The sequence below is a fragment of the Ictalurus furcatus genome, chromosome 17 (genome assembly GCF_023375685.1).
Source record: "Ictalurus furcatus strain D&B chromosome 17, Billie_1.0, whole genome shotgun sequence".
Classification (NCBI taxonomy): Eukaryota; Metazoa; Chordata; class Actinopteri; order Siluriformes; family Ictaluridae; genus Ictalurus; species Ictalurus furcatus.
This window is the reverse complement of record NC_071271.1, coordinates 8,030,014-8,049,068: the sequence shown is the minus strand read 5'-3', so window position 1 is coordinate 8,049,068 and position 19,055 is coordinate 8,030,014. Positions and strand designations below refer to the sequence as shown.

The following is a 19,055-nucleotide window of genomic DNA, read 5'->3' as shown; positions in this document are numbered from 1 at the left end:
GTCTCTAAAGACTCTTTTCAGTAAAGGTTACATTAACAGAAATCCTCCCCAAATAATCAGTTACATTTTTTCTTTGATAAATAATAACAATCTGTTTATCATTGTTCTTAGCTTATGCGCATGTGTGCCATAGGGATGGGCAATACAGACAAAACTATATCACAATATTTCACGGTATTTTTGTTTGCGGTAACGATATAAATGGTGATAAGAAAATAGTAACGTCCAGCACTATCTTTTTGACCACAAGTCACATCAGCATACAGTCTCGAGAGCCGTGCAAACACAGACAAAGATCCGAAAAAGTAAAACTTAATCCTGACCATCGTCAAATGCTAAACTACACCAATTAAGTAGAATTAAAAAAAGAACATGAATTTTATTCACAAATTCAAATTCCAGTAAAATGCAAAGACCAACACTCGCAGGATTCATAATCTAACCTCCACCTTCTGCCATGATTGTTCCTGCTTTATGTTTGAGATGCCCACGTTGTGGAGCATAAACACGTCATCAACTATATCGTCGATTTTGCGGGATGATAATTTCTTATCATGGGGAGGAATTGTACCGGTATATCATGGATGATACGACATGGCACAGCCCTAGTGTGTCATTCAAGTCCCTGTGAACTAGTGTTGTGTCGTTCATGAACGATTTGTTCATTTTGAACGAATCTTTAATATGATTCGGGAACAACGAGTTGCCTCAGAGAGTGATTCATTCATTTTGTCTTGACCGCGCATGCGCTGCAACACCCCATAGGTTCTATACAGGAAACAGAAATGATTAGTTCACCTCTCGAGTCTTTGGATTCGAGTCGCTCGTTCATCACGTCACAGCCCCACTGCATTCAGCCTATGGAGCAGTCACGGGATGAACAAACGGCTCGAACCCAAAGACTCAAGAGATGAACTAATCATTTCTGTTTCTTGGGAACAGACGTGACAAATGTGACGTGACAAAAGAACGACTCAGATCGGGAGGTAATGTAAACTAACAGACTGCATAGCCTGAAGACCCAGCTAAGCTATTAATGAATAATTTCTGTTTCTCATAATTCAGCCTTGGCTGCATTAGCCTATAGATTATTTTTTATTCCAAATGTGATCAAGGTTTGTGTAAAGTACTAGATGTTCTGGGGAATTTAACATGTAACATTTTTATTATATTCTGCTGAAATGAAGGAAATGACGGATTCAAATTCAAAGATCCGAGTCAGTAAAATGATCCGAACTTCCCATCACCACTGTGAACTAGCTGTTACTATAGAAACCATGTAATGGAATGAGCGCATTAATATAAACATCTGCACCTAATTTACAGCCGGGACTACTTTCAGAGCTGCTGTTAGAGAAGAATAACCAACGCCTTCTGACCAATCATACTGAGGAATTCAACAACGCGGTGCTATAAACGTGTATGTAAGTTTAATGCTGTGCAATTCCTACGTACAGATTATGACATCACATACGGATAAATGGAGTAAATGTTCAGACTGCTTTAGTTGTACCTGCAGTGTGTAGCCCCGCCCACAGGCGCGCCGAATTGTCCCGCGCTCTTTCCTGCAGCTCACATCTTTCCATTTTTAGACATTTTAAGCAGTAAATCAACATTTCCCGTGCTTATTCTGGTCTACTCTGGCTCTGAGATGACCTTGCCTATTGCACTGTGTGACCAGTGGAGTCCTTGTCAGTTTCTGATTCACACTGCTCACTCGCTTCAAAGCCTGCCTTCAAAGCCGCATTGTGCCACACCACCAACAAGCCAATTAGTGCTTATAATGATCACTGATTCGCATGGCTTTATTTCTTTATTTTCATTCAGACGCTTGAGAAGACCCGGACTGGGAATGCAGCCTGCATTTTAGAGCATCACCCGCGCACGCACTCGCGTGCCTTTTTAACGTCAATATCAATACAGTGTAAATCTAAAGGTCTAAAAATAGACGATGTGCATTGTCATAATAATAAAATAAATAAATAAACAAAAGAAAGAAAGAAAGTAAGAAAAAGAAAACTGCACCGACGCAGTAGGTTGCGTGTGAGGGTAGTGAAAATGATCGAGTACAAACTGACTTCCACGCCATGCATGCAGACTAATTGTATGGACTCCAGATGCACGCTCGTGGTCCTAATTAGCGCGAGGGAGCGACCCCTCCTCCTGGACACGCGGGGAAAACGCAAGGTTAAATAAGTCCAAGGGTCTGCAAGCTGTGGTCAAACGTAAAGCAATAAAAACACGAATAATAATAATAATAATAATAATAATAATAATAATAATAATAATACAGTGGAGGCCTATGATTTGGCAGTGCAACCAAAACAGAGTAGCTATTGAATGCAGCATGGCGCCTGCAAAAGAATACGCGATTGAAGTGATTTATAATGCAAATAACTGCAGAGAGAATAGACTATACCATGCAAAATGCCGAGAATAAATCCTAGCGTAACAATCACACGTCCCCAGTCTGTTCTCCTGCCCAAATGCCGTGCACAGACTGGAAATCATAGTGTCTCCTGAATGCTAGGAATAATGCATTTCGTCTGCGCTCGGTTATTCTAATGTATTTATCTCATTCCCATGCCACATATGCAGTATAGTCATTTAAAACGCGTTTGGATCTTAAATGGCACGTGAAATGCGCGTCGCTTGTGTACAGATGAGAGGTGATGGGGCTGGAGGCGATGCTACACGCCTTGTGTCTGGGCGCTGCTCACGGCCTCACACAAGGCAGAAGACATCAGGATCAGGCGCAGGATCAATCAGGATGAATGGCTTTAGGACTTTGCACTCGTACACAAGTTAATGCAGGGAATATGTGCATTGTGCATGGATAATAAATAAATAAATATATAAATACATAAATAAAACAAATGCAAACACCTCTTCATGTTTTCCTGCTAGCGCAACCTGGACTACTCCAAAACGCAAATAATGATGCTGATGAATGCTGTGTTTGTTTGTTTGTTTGTTTTAATGAGAAATATATAATGCTGCTCTTCCACTCACCTTGAGCTGTCGTTCCCCGGGTGCTGAAAACGCTTGCTATCAAAGTGGCCACATACCAAATCATAGTACTGTCGCCGACCAGAAATAACAGCTCAGTGTGGCCCTTTCAATATTTTGCACATAGTCGATTTCCGCGCACCGCACCGTTTTCCCGTTATTCATATCATATTCCCGTCCTCTCTCTCTCTCTTTCTCTTTCTCTCTTTCCGGCGTCTCCCTTCATTCTTGCCCCTGCCCGCCTTTCTTATGGCATCCTCATCCTCATCATCATCATCATCATCATCATCCTCTTCCTCATCCTCCCCCCGGACACCTGCACCAACACACTCGTGGAAGACGGAGACGCTTCTCAAGCGCGACGCGAAACCCAGTGCGGGAATTCAGCCCCCGGCCCCGCCCACGCCGCGCGCTCATTCGCTGCGACCGCAACACTGGAGGGGGAAATGCAGAGCGGAAGTTCCAAACGCTTGATCGTCACGTGATTCATGTAGATTTCAGAGAGCTCCAGGGGTTTTTTTTTTTGTTTTTTTTGTTTTGTTTTGTTTTGTTTTTTGCGGCCAATTTGAGTTTAGAGAGACTGAACTGTGATTTTTTTTTTCTTTGGTAATTAGTAGCCAATGAATGCATTGATTTAAAATCTTTATATAGGCTATAACACACTGACATGTGTATGTAGTATGTATATACAGGTGCATCTCAGAAAAAAAATTAATATTGTGGGAAAGTTATTTTTTTCTGTAATTTAATTCAAAAAGTGGAACTTTCATATATTCTAGATTCACTTCACATAAAGTGAAATATTTCAAGCCTTTTTAAAAAAAAAAAAATCAGCTCATGGAAATAAAAAATCCAGTATCTTAAAATATTAGAATAAAGAATTTATAATACAGAAATGTCGACCTGAGAAGAGCTCTAATCAGCAAATTAACTCAAAACACCTGCAAAGGTTTCCTGAGCTTTTATTCTCTCAGTCTGGTTCAGTACAAACAACCACAATCATGGGGAAGATGAAAGTAAATGTTGCATTTCATTTGGAAATCAAGGTCCCAGAGTCTGGAGGAAGAGAGAAGAGGGACAGAATCCAAGCTGCTTGAAGTCCAGTGTGAAATTTCCACAGTCAGTGATGATTTGGGGTGCCATGTCATCTGCAGGTGTCGGTCCACTGCTGATTTCATTTTCCAGCAGGACTCTGCACCTGCCCACAGTGCCAAAACTACTAGTAACTGGTTTGCTGACCCTGGTATTACTGTGCTTGACTGGCCAGCCAACTCACCTGACCTGAACCACATAGAGAATCTATGAGAGACACCAGACCCAACAATACAGACGAGCTGAAGGCCGCTATCAAAGCAACCTGGGCTTCCAGAACACCTCAGCAGTGCTACAGGCTGATCGCCTCCATGCCACACCACATTGATACAGTAATTTGTGTTAAAGGATTAAAGCCATGACCAAGTACTGAGTGCAGAAATGAACATACATTTCAGAAGGTTGACATTTCTGTATTATAAATTCTGTATTCTAATATTTTGAGATACTGGATTTTTGATTTCCATGAGCTGTAAGCCATAATCATCAAGATTAAAACTTAAAAAGGCTTGAAAGATTTCACTTTATGTGTAATGAATCTAGAATATATGAAAGTTCAACTTTTTTAATTAAATAACGGGAAAAAAATTACTTTTCCACAATATTCACATTTTTTTGGATGCATCTATATAATTATATCAATGTTGCTTTAAAAAATAACAAAATCCGCTATATTTGAGGCTTGGTGTGGCCAATTAGCATTACCTGCCTTGTTAACATACCATGGTTAAAGACCGTGTCACTGTTGTTTTGAATTTTAAAAAAATTATGTTCTTAAACTTCTAAGTTAGTCAAGCGCAATCACTAATAGCGACTTTCAGATAGGACAAAAGACAGGTGACTATCAATGATTGTCAGCTCACTGCACAATGGGTCAATGGACTAGCAGCAGCAGCAGCATGATGTTAAGTGTGTTGCCTTAGAAAATCCACTGCAAATAAGTGGAATGTAAAGTGAAATTAAATGAATCCTAATGATTACAACATTTATGTTTAGTGGTTAGCACATTCGCCTCACACCACCAGGTTGGGGGTTCGATTCCCGCTGCTTCCCTGTGTGTGTGGAGTCTCTCCCTGTGCTGTGGGTTTCCTCCGGGTACTCCGGTTTCCTCCCCTCAGTACAAAGACATGCAGGGTAGGCTGATTGGCATGTCCAAATTGTCCATGGTGTATGAATGGGTGTGTAAATGTGTATGTGATTGGACTGGCATCCCGTCCAGGGTGTACCCTGCCTTGTGTCCGATGCTCCCTGGGATAGGCTCTAGGTTCCCCATGACCCTGAAGGATAAGCGGTATAGAAGATAGAGGGATGGATGTATGGATGGTTCCTGTGTCCTTTCCTCCATGTTGTCCTTGTATAGTGTCCACCATGGTTTGCTGTGCTGCATGGGGATGCTCCAATCGCTCAGAGAATGGAGTATGAATGTTGGGTTTCCCCACTGACACGCAGAAGAGAAAAAAATGGTTGACTCAAATCAGCAGGACCAATATAAATATAACAAAACATTACAACACCAAAGAAATTTGTGAGATAATCATACTTAAGTGTATTTGCATGTTTTCCACAAAGACCACACCACGGGGAAGTTTATTAAAAATAAGTACAGCGAAAGACTTGCAAAACCTGGGGAGCTTAGACTCATGGTGATGGTGCTGTCTCATTGCAGAGAGTCTTCAGGCCATGGTCTTATGTTCTTAGTTGTCTTTTAACTATGTATAAAGTCTCCCCTATTACTGTGCATTTAACCACTGTGGGATATGTACGGTATGTGGGTAGACAATAAGGAGGTGTAAGTGGGAAGTAAACTCAAGTCACTCTGAAGGTACATTTTGAGGCAGACCAGTTTGTCAGGACCAAAACATACAAGAGGGTGCTTCTCACTTCTTATTTGTGCCTCCTCGTTTTCTTTCTTCGCTTCCTTTCCTTGCATCTTAGCTCCACCCCCTTAGAATGCAAGGGAAGGATGCAAGAATGAGATGCAAAAAGAGAAGAATCGAAGCAGGTCAATTGGAATATCCTCGCTCTCTTAAAATGTCACTTCAAAGTGATGTCAATTAACGATGGCTGTTCTCAGCTGGATGACCTCACAGCGCTTCAGGGATCTGCCGTTATGTTGTTGTAGCATGGTTAATAACAACATTCTTAATAAAGCAAAATGCACTGATAGTATGTGAAAGTACAAGAAACACTTCTGTGTAGAAAACACCCATGTATCCCTGCTCTTAGCTCCTCTGGAAGCTTCCTCACTCCTCGTTCCTCACTTCCTCACAGTGCAATTAGAGAACTGATATGTCCTTCAAGATGGCTGACTTCGATCGATTTCCGGGTCACGGGCTTGTGGACAGAGGAGCGAGGAAACAAGGAAGCAACAGTTCGAGTATTGAGAAGCACCCCAGATGCTATTCCCACCATCTTTGTGCAGAGTCCTGTGGTCAAAAAGAGGAGGGCTCCTGCACCACAATGTACCCCTGGACTTATGAACATAGAGCACATTGCTGCTGATGTGTTACAGCTGTAGTGTTACAGTTGACACAGGTATAATATGTATGAACTTTCTTACTAATTGTAATGATATTTTTATTTCAAAATTAGGAGTACCATGTCTTCTGCCTAGATTAGTTTCAAAGACTGAGGAATGAAGGGATGAGGACACTGAGAGAAATATCAATAGGATGCATCGTAAAAATAATAGCTCTTTTCCTACAATAAGGCACTTTATTCTTTATTACACGTGTAATAAGAAATAAAATGGATATCCTCATTTTACCACTTCCACCCATCACTATCACATGCCCCAATGTTATATTTAACTAATATTTACCCCCAACCCCACAAAAAAAATCACATTTAGAAGCTTTTTCCTCTAATTCCACAATCATGGATGAAACTACATTAAGAGAACAAATTTTACAATTAATTTAATAGGCTGTTCGTGGTTTGTTATGTTGCTAACTTCCAGTAGCCTAATCTGTTATCTGATAACATCCCCTAAACCTACTAATTCAATGAGGAATAACTGAGTAGCATGCTTTAATGTACAAGTTAATTTGATTCAAATATGCTGAGAATATGTGATCTTATTCTTTAAATGTCTTACCTTTTAAAAGTGCATCAAAAACGGTCTGTTCAGCTGCAACACTTCTGCGCTGCTTTATTTGGTGCTAACTTCTGGGAACTATTAATGGTCCATTGGAGTGAACAGGGGCACACGGTGGTTTAGTGGTTAGCACGTTTGTCTCAAAAAGCCAGGGTTGGGGGTTCATTTCCTGCCGCTGCCCTGAGTGTTCAGAGTTTGCATGTTCGCCCTGTGATACAGGGGTTTCCTCCAGGTACCCTGGTTTCCTCCCCCAGGAAGACATGCATAGTAGGCTGACTGGCATGTCCAAAGTGTCCATAGTATATCAATGGGTGTGTGAATGTATGTAATGGAGTGGTATCCTGTCCAGGGTGTACCCTGCCTTGTGCCCGATGCTCCCTGAGATAGGCTCCAGGTTATCCGCAACCCTGAGGGATAAGTGGTATAGAAGATACCTTTCTCTCAAGGGCTCTGGGGAAATGCAGCAGCAGACCACGCCCCTGTTACCTTTTTATTGGCTGTCGTGGTGAGGAGTCGGGGACTGTATTGGTTAATTGTGTGCGTACTACACAACGAGGTTACTCAAAGTGAGTTGGAGCATGCTGGTGCATTATAGTGTGGTGTGGTGCGGTGCAGCCGCAGTATCATGCGCACAGATGAGCCGTCACCCATCCAAAGCTCATTACAGTACGTTTCTGCATCTCAGCTCTGGTTGGAGGATACTGTCGCTGTAAACTAAGTTGACATAGCTATCACTGCAAGGAGAAAAATCTCACTTGCTTACTTTGTATGTGATGATGAATTTGTATCGTCACCAGCTTTCTAAATTTAAGCATATAAAACATCCCTGCTGAAAAAAAAAAACAATAGAAACCATCACAGAAATTCTAATGGTTTCCACTACAAATAACCATCGCTTAACCATCAGCTAACCATTAAAACCATTACCATCACTGGTCCTTAATGGTATCCACTAGACATAACATTCCACCCATAGAAGGCAACAAATTGCAAGTAAAGACCCACAGGGACCATTACAGTTTCGATTAAAACCAATACAATTCCCATTATAACCATTAAACCCATTACGACTCTATGAGGGTTTCTAGTGTTTGTTTTGTTTTGTTTTTTTAATATCTTGACAATGTTTTGTGGGGATGTATTTTCATAAAGTCTTCTAATAAAATTGAGCCATGCTTATATTTGCATAGACCACAACCTAAAGCTTAGATCAGGCTGAATAAAAAAATAAACCTTGAGATTTAATATATATATAAATTCTTTATAATTATATCCAAGCTAGTGGAGATTATATCATGAAGTAAAACACACATAGCTGCATGGATTCATGCTGTTTAGTAATACAATTTTCACCAAAAATGTACCATACATCCCAGAGGAAACCCCCGAAGCATGCGGAGAACATGCAAACTCCGCGGACACAAGGCAGGGGCTGGATTGAGCCCCCAACTCTGGAGGTGCAAGACAAACGTGCTAACCACTATGGGGAGAACATTCAACACAGCAGTAACCAAGCTTAGTTTCAAACCAGGGACCCAGAAGCTGTGAGACGGCAACATTACCCGCTGCACCAACACAAATACACAGTTGTTGCTAATTATCTAGTTAATAATGAATTATCTAGTACAATAATCCAAAGGTAGGCCTACAAAGCAAATAAAGAAGTGTGAGAAGGGACAGTGTTAAACTGGAAAGAAATAAAATGACCTGTATATAGTAGGCAAAGACATTAACCCACTGGTAAGAATTTTGCAGAATGGATTTTTGCACATTTTAAATACCACTTATCCTACACAGGGTTGCGGGGAGCCTGGAGCCTATCCTAATCAGCCTACAACACATGTATTTAGACTGGGGCAGGAACATGGAAGCTCCGTGCACACAGGGCAGAGGTGGGATTCAAACCCCCAACCCCGAAGATGTGAGGCAAATGTGTTAACCACTAGCCACCTGGATTTTTGAACAAAGAATACAAATTCCTTTATGTACTCCTTCTTCATGAACAGGGAAAACAACAGGCAAAGTAAAATAAGTAGTAAAATGAGGTTTTTGTCTGTTTGGACAAACGGTTTGATTTAACTTAATTCCTACTATTCTTAGATTTTGATACTTTGCAATTCTTCTTCTGGCACTTCTGATGCTACAGTCCCCTCCACTGAGTCTCAAGCCTGAGTGAAGTGTTATTCCCCGACAGTGTTGTGCTCTGCGTTGTGTTAATCCCACAGAGATGCTGAAGATTCACATAAGGAACCACTTATCAAAGATAATAATAAAACATAATGGACAGTGATAAACTACACTCGGTGACACTTTTATTCAGAAGGGAATTCACAGCTCTGCACAGTGTCATCTGCATATCACATTAATCATTCTTAATTAGACATGATTCGTCCACAGTGCAGTTTCACAAATCGGAGAGGTTTGTACAAATCACATAGTGTCATTATTATACAACACATGCATGTTCTATGTAATAATGTCACCTACTTTCTGTATTTGGGATGATCATTTAGAAATTCTCTTCAAGTGGACGTTTTCTGGACAGCACCACTGCGGCGGAGTACAGTAAAGTAGGAGTCAAGTACAAATCAGGTTTGATTTAGGTTTGGTGCAACAACTATGTGTTATACTCAGTGACACTGCACCAAAGCCAGTTAGTATGTGGTATGTAAACCTGCCCACCTTTATATTCCAACAAACACACCTGGGCTATAAACAGCCCATCATGCTGTCCTGATAGTTAACTCCAACAAACACACTCATACACATGCAATGTTAACTAGAGCATCTGTCTTCAAAATATACTGTGATCCAGTCTTTTGGGTTTGGAATGATATTCCATGGACATTTAGTCCAGTTGCTTTAGGAAAACAAATGTATGCCAGTTAGACAGTTCAAGTTTTGGGTGTTATAATATTCCAATAGTCAACAGACAAAATTTGTGTTATTTGTGGGATTTATTTATGGACTGTACCCTTAATTATTTATATTCCTCTCCACAAGTTGGAGCACTTAACACATTTATGCTGTTTGGATAAAAAAGACCAGTTTAATGAATTTATTTAGCCTGGTCAGGGTTGGGGTGGAATTGGGGTGAGTTCCTGGAACTGTTAGCACATGTGCAAATAAATTTTGTGCAAAGTTAATTTGGTAGAAATGAACACAAATTGTTCTCTGAAATGCTTTTGTAGGGTGACCATATGTCCTTTTTTCCTGGACATGTCCCCCTTTTTGCACCTTAAAAAAGCATCTGGCTGGGATTTCTATCTTTGAGAAAATATCTGTGATTCAGTTTTAGTGTCATTATGATGTGCTTATGGTCTAATACTGCACCATGTGTGCGCATGTTTGCACTTCTTTAACCCCTCTCTGTAATCCCCACCTTCTCGGACACCAATTGGTCGATTATAAAAGGCTTGTAGCAGCTACTGGCCAAATTCCTGCCTCTCAACCATTAGCCTACTCTCTGTGAACGCGCGAAGGTGTACAATTTTAAGGGAAAAAATATGTAATTTTGAATTTGATAGCCACAACACATCTCAAAAAAGTTAGGACGGGGCAACAAAAGAAACATCTGGAAAATGATTGTAACTAATGAAGTTAATTGGCAACAGGTCAGTAACATGATTAGGTATAAAAAGAGTATCTTAGAGAGGCAGAGTCTCTCAGAAGTAAAGATGGAATGGGATTTGTTGCTCTAAAACCTGTATATACCTTTCAGCATTGATGGTGCCTTTCCAGATGTGCAAGCATATAGTCATGTATAAACATAACTGATCACATCTCAGTCAAAACTATATGTGTATTGCATCTGCCATATACAGGCTTGGGGAGTAAAGGAATACATGTAATGGTGTTACGTAACCAGGATACAAAAAAATTGGTGTAACTGAAATCCGTTACAGTTACGTCAAAAAACTAAGTAATCAGATTACTGGTACATTTTGTAAAAAAAAAATGGGAATACTATCAGGATGACTTTTTTTTTCATTTACAACCAAAGAAATTAATCTTTTGACATAATACAATATAGACCACTGCTTGATTATAGTTCTGGTTCTCTCTTGCCAGTCATGACTTACATGAGCACCATAATGTCTACTAGGGCAGCTTGAGATATTTCACTGTAAGCAATTGTAAAAGATTGTAATTCCAGCCATCTGCTGTCCTAAACACAAAACCAGACATCAGATACTATGCTAAAATGTGATATGGAGTCTTTAAAGTATTTGAATTATTGATTGAAATATTACCAATATTAAGAAGCATGTGTGGATTAAGCAATGAAATATGTATATCAGAAGTTTTAACAGGATAATCATGTAGTTGTCTAGCAAATCTCAAGTGCACAGATGTCCCCCATTTTTGCCAAAAGGATGCTGGGGTTGTCCTTTTGTCCTTCTCCCGCCTGTAAAAGCTTAGATGAAAGTAAACATCCAGCATTCTAATTCTGGTGCTTTTGAAGCTCAAGTCCTTGGCACTTTCCTCTTCTCAGTAGGAATACAGAGCTGCAAAATGATGCCAGGAAAAAACTAAAACTAAATAAATAATAATAATAAAAAAGAAAGTGTTTTTGGACATATTACAGATGAAACCATCTGTAAACATTTAAACATGAGCTTGGTTCACAGTCCAATGTGTACCTAAACTGTGATGATACATGAGAACAGAAAGCATTTGGATATTAATAGGAGGGCTTTACTTCCCAAGAATCTTGGTCAGATTTCACAGCATGAGACCAGATTATAGGCAGACACAGTGTCATCACAGGCAAGTCCAAAACATGCACAAACTAGGTCAAAATCAGAAAAATACTAGAACTAAGAGTACACGGGTCTTATGTGATAAAGTTTACGCTGGGAAAACAATTAAATACATGACTTGATGAAATGCAACGGAAACACACAGAAAACTGCACAGGCAACGTAAACCGATAATGCAAACGAATGAGTGCAACCCCAATTCCAAAAAAGTTGGGACGCTGTATAAAATGTAAATAAAAACAGAATGCAATGATTTGCAAATCTCATAAACCCATATGTTATTACCAATAAACATAGAAAACATATCAAATGTTTAAAGTGAGTAAATGTACCATTTTAAGAAAAATAATAAGGTAATCTTGAATTTGATGGATGCAACACGTCTCAAAAAAGTTGGGACGGGGCAACAAAAGAAACAGCTGGAAAATGTTTGGAAATAATTAGGTTAATTGGCAACACCAAGTAACGTGATTGGGTATAAAAAGAGTATCTTAGAGAGGCAGAGTCTCTCAGAAGTAAAGATGGGATGAAATCTGGATGGAAGCATGTGTATCTCTAAAACCTGTATATTTAAACTTCAAAGTACTTAAAAGGTGACAAAGAGATGTCAAATCCTACTTTAGGTTTTTATGGACATTGTCATACTTTTGTTCTTCAATGCATTTAAATCCATTTAAACAGGTCAGCCTGCTGTTCACAGATGACCTGCTACTACTGCACTCTAAAAGGGCTCCATCAGTTGAGCCTAAGAGAAAATCCCTTGTTACCAGGCAACCAAACACACCATGAAACATGGTGATGGAAAAGTGTACCAATTGCCTGCTGAAACAGTGGTATGATGGAACAAACCTGATAGTACAGCAAATTGACATTAGTTGCAACTGAGAGGCAAATGCAAGATGCTCGAGCAAAAGGGACTGGGAAAGGCAATAAATCTTGGGCAGGACAAATATTATAAACATCTCAGTGGGATTATTATGGGCCACAATGTGTACCTAATTCTTAATGACACCCAAAACAACCCCTACTGAAAGAGACAGGGAGAAGAATGCCCAAATATCCATAATTAAATCTCTAATCCACTTCAACCTGTAATGATGCATCTCATAATGGGCCAGCTGTGTTAATAAGACTTTCCAGCAATATTCACAACCCTAGAATCATGGAGCAAGCAGTTACTGTGGCCGCATTATCATCATTTCAACAGTATGGCCTGGTGTACAAAATTGAGGATCAGTTAGTTATTTTCCATTATAGCAGCACTTCTCCATTTGTTACTTTGACTTGCAAAAGATAATCCATCCCTCCCCCACCACCCCAACACACACACACAAGATAGTTGCTGTGGTTTCATGATTACATTGCGTTGTAATGACAAGATGTGGTCATGTACTCAAGTTTAAAAGTCACTAATATATTTTTAACCAAGAGCAGGAGGACGTCCCTCCTATAAGGGCAAGATGAAAATTTTCAGGGAGGCTGCCAAGAGACATACGGCAACATTAATTAAGCTGAAGGTATATCTGGTACTGTAAGTACTGGTCACTCCCTGCATGGGACAACACTCTCTTGTGTTCTTCACATGTCTGGGCTATGTTTTAGAGTTCTTCACATGTCTGGGCTAGTTTTGTCACGAAAAAAAGAAGATTAAAAAAAACAACAACATCCAGGTATGCCTAAATAATGTCAGAAATTGTGCTATAGTCTGATGAGACCAAAATAGAGCCTTTTTGAATAATTCTAAAAGATATGTTTGGCTTATCACTCAAAGATTCCCATACCCATGGTGAATCATGATGGTGGCAGCATCATGCTCTATAATTGCTACTCTTCAGCTGGGACTGGAGCTCTAGTAAAGACAGAGGATCACTTCAAATACTAATCTATTTTGACACAAAACCTGCAGGTGTCTGTTAGACAGCTGAATATGAAGAAAAATTTCATCTTCTAGCACAATAAAACCCAAAGCACAAATCCAAGTCAACAAAGGAATGGCTTCAGAAGACATTTTGGAATAGGCCAGACAGAGCCCAGATCTAAATCCTATTGAAGACCTGTGGGATGACTTGAAGAGGGCTGTGCACAGGAGATCGCCTCGCAATCTGATCAATCTGGAGCATTTCTACAAGGAATAGTGGAATAAAATTGCCAAATCAATATGTGTTATGTCGATTCTTACCCAAAAAGACTGAGTGCGTATTACAAACAAAAGGTGTTCAAAAAAAATTAACCTTATTAGCTGAAGGGTAAATGTTTCCCCCCATAAACATGGCATAATTTAAGATAAGACATGATTTATTTTGATTTCATTTTTTGGTTTCACATCCCAAAAACCGTTAACAGGGGTGTGTAGACCTTTTTATATCCACTGTTCACATCATTTTAAGAATAGTAGATCTCTGATGTAAATTAACTATTCTGTCTCTGTCACTCGTCTGTGATCTTTGATTGCCTGATGCATTGCTTAAACATACCCTGCCATCATTAGGCATACACTAGAGCACAGCCACTTAGGACTGTCAGTCCTGCTTGGTACATAGTACAGTCTGGGTCATGTGCTGTGAACCTGAGTCTGAGCTGCAGGATACACACAGTTTTAATCAGTACTTTACTGGCTTTGCCACTCACCAGCACTCACCTTCACTTTCTTAAGAGTGCAATCATGCATTCTCCACAGTCATTAGCAAATAAAATGGTAATGTAAATGTGCCTTCTGGGTCCTAGAGTACAATATGTATTACTGCTGAAGCGACATGTTGCAATGTCAGCACAACTGCATTGTACATTCCATCAAAACATCAGACGATCTTAATTGAATCTTGACAGTAAACATGCACAATGTTGGTACCTTTAGAACGACAGAAGAAAAAAGTTAGTATATGTTTCCTGTTTGAGGACTTTGCCGGGATATGGTGACATTATCAATGCAATGTATAATAGAACATGCTTGATGTACACTCATTCAGAGTAATGAAGGGGCTTGCTTTACTTTGACTATGGAAGAAAAGGTCACTATTTTGTCATAAGGAATGAAAAGGATCAATGCATTAATTTATAGGAAAATAATCAACAATGAGGTGGTGCGATAAGACCCAACACAAAGCAGAGTTACTTTTACCACAATAAGGTTTATTATTTTCCAATAACAGCATGCCTCTGAAGTGTTTTATACCTCTAATATCACAGTTTTGCCAACAAATCTTATTTCTTATGCTCTCGTGTAGTATAGAAAAAGAAAGTTCAACTATTTGAATGTTCAGCTCATTCGTTAAATGTGTACAATACTATTTTTGACAACTTATTGGTACCATAGAGGCTTTTTTTTTTTTACTTTTAAACTTTCCACTAATTTGTATTACAATTGCTCAAGTTGATATTATTAATAGGTCTGCTTGTTTATTTAGGATCTTAGTTACTGATATTTGCATTAAACCCATTCAATTTAATTGACCAGTCAAATAGGATAATAACTATAAGAACCCAATAATAGATATAATGACTACCATAATGATGGGTTTTGATTTCCACCAGTTTTAAAAATGTAAAAATTCATTTTTAGGACCTAGGACAGAGATTATCCAATATATTTTGGAAAGAACAAACTGATCTTGTCTAAACTTATTGACACGTGTATACTAAAACATTTACGTGTGTAAATGTCATTTATACTTATCATTAATAATTCTACTGTTTTCTCTTTTAATGAATAAAAATGATTAGAATGGTTGTTGGAAATTGCTTGTCCATGTTGTTGGGCGTTTGAAAAAGGCCTTGTTTTAACAAATACTGCCATCTGGTGTTGAAATTCAGGATACTGGCGTCTATAACGGTCATGTACTGTGGGATACTTAAACAGCTTATACGACACTACAGGTAGAAATGAAGATGTATAGATTTAAGTATATTTTAAATTCGTTCTTTCTCAAAACAATTGTATATAAATATAAATATACTGATCAGCCATAACATTAAAACCACCTGCCTAATATTGTGTAGGTCCCCTTTGTGTCACCAAAACAGCTCTAGCTCGTCGAGCCATGGACTCCACAAGTCCTCTGAAGGTGTGCTGTGGTATCTGGCACCAAGATGTTGGCAGCATATGCTTTAAGTCCTGTAGGTTGTGAGGTGGGGCCTCCATAGATTGGAATTTTTTGTCCAGCACATCCCACAGATGCTCGATTGGATTGAGATCTGGAGAATTTGGTGCCCAGACCAACACCTTGAACACTTTGTCATGTTCCTCAAACTATTCCTGAACAATTTTTGCAGTGTGGCAGTGAGCATTATCCTGCTGAAAGAAGCCACTGCTATTAGGGAATACTGTTGCTAGGAAGGGGTGTACTTAGTTTACAACAATGTTTAGGTACAGTAGGAGGTATGTGTTAAAGTAACATCCACAGGAATGCCAAGACCCAAGGTTTCCCTGCAGAACATTGCCCAGAGCATCACACTTCCTCCGCCCGCTTGCCTTCTTCCCATAGTGCATCCTGGTGTCATGTATTTCCCAGGAACCGGTCTTACCCAAGGACCAGTCTGCGGCTACACAACCCCATACACAGCAAGCTGTGATACACTGTGTGTTTTGACACCTTTCTATCATAGCCAGCATTAACTTTTTCAGCAATTCGTGCTACAGTAGACCTTCTGTTGGATCAGACCAGACACTCTAGCCTTCGCTCCCTACACACATCAATGAGCCTTGGGCACCCATGAACCTGTCGCCGGTTCACTGGTTGTCCTTCCTTGGGCCACTTTTGATAGGTACTAACCACTACATACCAAGAACACCCCAAAAACCTGCTGTTTTGGACATGCTCTGACCCAGTTGTCTAACCATCACAACGTGGCCCTCATCAGAGTTGCTCAGATCCTTACACTTGCCCATTTTTCCTGCTTCTAACACACCAACTTCAAGAACTTACTGTTCACTTGCTCCCTAATATACCCCACCCCTTCACTATCTCTGCCACCTGTCAGTGGTTTCAATGTTATGGCTGATATCGGTGTGTGTATGTGTGTGTCTGTGTGTGTGTGTGTGTGTGTGTGTGTATTTGCAGATGGTATTGCGTTGTGATTTTTAGGATGTCGAATTTAAACCATGGCTGTAAACTGTAGTCGGTTTGAAATCCATCCATACGGCACTGGAATAAAGTTGGTTTGACGTTGGACGCTCGATATTCGCGGATATGCGGAAATTAAGGGACCGTCTCTAAAGTTACATACGACATTGTTAAACACAATTCTAACTTCAATAGCATTTGAAGGGAATGACTTACAGTCATATAACCAACTGTAAAGGGTTCATGTAGGTGTCAGCTATAACACACACATTTCAGATTTTTGATATTTAACAAAATAAATTATTAAATCATATATAAAATTTGCCATGTATTTTATTACTGCATGGGCCCATACACAAAATATACTATAATTTAAAGCTCAATAGCATTTGAAGGGAATGATGTACAGTCACACATCCAACTGGAAAGTGTTCATCTAAATGTCAGGTATGACGCACACCTTTTAAATTTTTTATATTTATTGATATAAGCTGTTAAATCATATGTAAATTTTATATGAATTTCACTACAGAATGGGCCCATACACAAAATATACCATTATTTAAAGTTCAATAGCATTTGAAGGGAATGATATACTGTCTTGACGCCAAATGTAAAGTGTTCATCTAGGTGTCAGGTATGACGTACACCTTTTAGATGTTTTATATTTATTAAAATAAGCTATTAAATAATATGTAAATTTTATATGAATTTCACTACAGAATGGGCCCATACACAAAATATACCATTATTTAAAGTTCAATAGCATTTGAAGGGAATGACGTATATATATATATATATATACACACACACACACACACACACACACACTCTTACTGCCACTACCAAAACAGCAAGCATTATTCCTGTGGAGATATTCTAAGTATCGAGGCCCGGTTTAGAAAATGCATTTAGGTATTGACCCAAACTTTTTTTAATTCAAAGATAGTGAAAATGTTGAGAAAGATGAGGAAATTGATGAGGTGAGTGAAGGGCACAATAAACTCAATGAAACAAAGGAAAGAAGAGATGAAGACTATCCTTGTGACAGGGAAGATGATGGGACCAGCATTGGTGATAAATATGAAGATGATAATGCTAATAATGATGACGCATGTTCAGGGCACAATAAGCAGAATGGTACAGAAGAAAGGAGGGACGAAGATTATTCTTGTGACAGGGAAGATGAGGCTGGAGACAGGAACAATGCAGATGAAGATGAGGATAAAGATGAAAGTTCAGGGCACAATAAGCAGAATGGTACAGAGGAAAGGAAGGACCAGGATTATGCTTGTGACAGGGAAGTTGAGGGCTCAAAAGGTTGACTGGAAGTGCTGCCTATGTAAATAATTTTGAATTCCTTTGGCTCCCATCCACAATCTAAACATGTACATAAATAAATTAAAAGAAAACAAATAAAAATGTTTGAAATATTAAAACATTCGTGTATCATCAGTTCTTTTAATAATTTCATTAATAGGACATCTGTTTTTTGAAGAAAACCATTCAATCCAGAACGGGTCATTTTGACCCCCTTTATGCCTTCATGAAGGTTTTTTTGGTTCATGCATTGTAGGGTTAAATATCAAAAATATAAAAGGTGTGCATTATAACTGACACCTAGTCCAACACTTTACACTTGGATGTGTGACTGTACATCATTCCCTTCAAATGCTATTGAGCTTTAAATAATGGTATGTTATATATTGTGTATGAGTTCATTCTGTAGTGAAATTCATATCAAATTTATATTTGATTTAATAGCTTATTTTATTAAATATCAAACATCTAAAAGGTGTGCGTCATACCTGACACCTAGATGAGCACTTTACAGTTGGTTATATGACTGTAAGTCACTCCATTCAAATGCTATTGAAGTTAGAAACGTGTTTAACAATGTCGTATGTAACTTTAGAGACGGTCCCTTAATTTCCGCATATCCGCGAATATCGAACGTCCAACGTCACACCAACTTTATTCCAGTCCAAAACTGGAATTCGCATATCTGCGAATATCGAACGTCCAACGTCACAC

At 39.2% G+C, this 19,055-nt stretch overlaps 1 protein-coding gene across 1 annotated transcript in view; it reads right to left on the bottom strand.

Annotated features, from left to right (window-relative positions):
* igsf9ba (immunoglobulin superfamily, member 9Ba) overlaps positions 1-3,207 on the bottom strand; it is an 80,290-nt gene extending 77,083 nt beyond the window's left edge. The window contains exon 1 of the mRNA XM_053647050.1: positions 3,013-3,207. Within this exon, the coding sequence (XP_053503025.1) occupies positions 3,013-3,076 (64 nt within the window). The 5' untranslated portion in view covers positions 3,077-3,207. The remainder of the gene's footprint in view (positions 1-3,012) is intronic.
* Between the last annotated feature and the right edge of the window lie 15,848 nt (positions 3,208-19,055).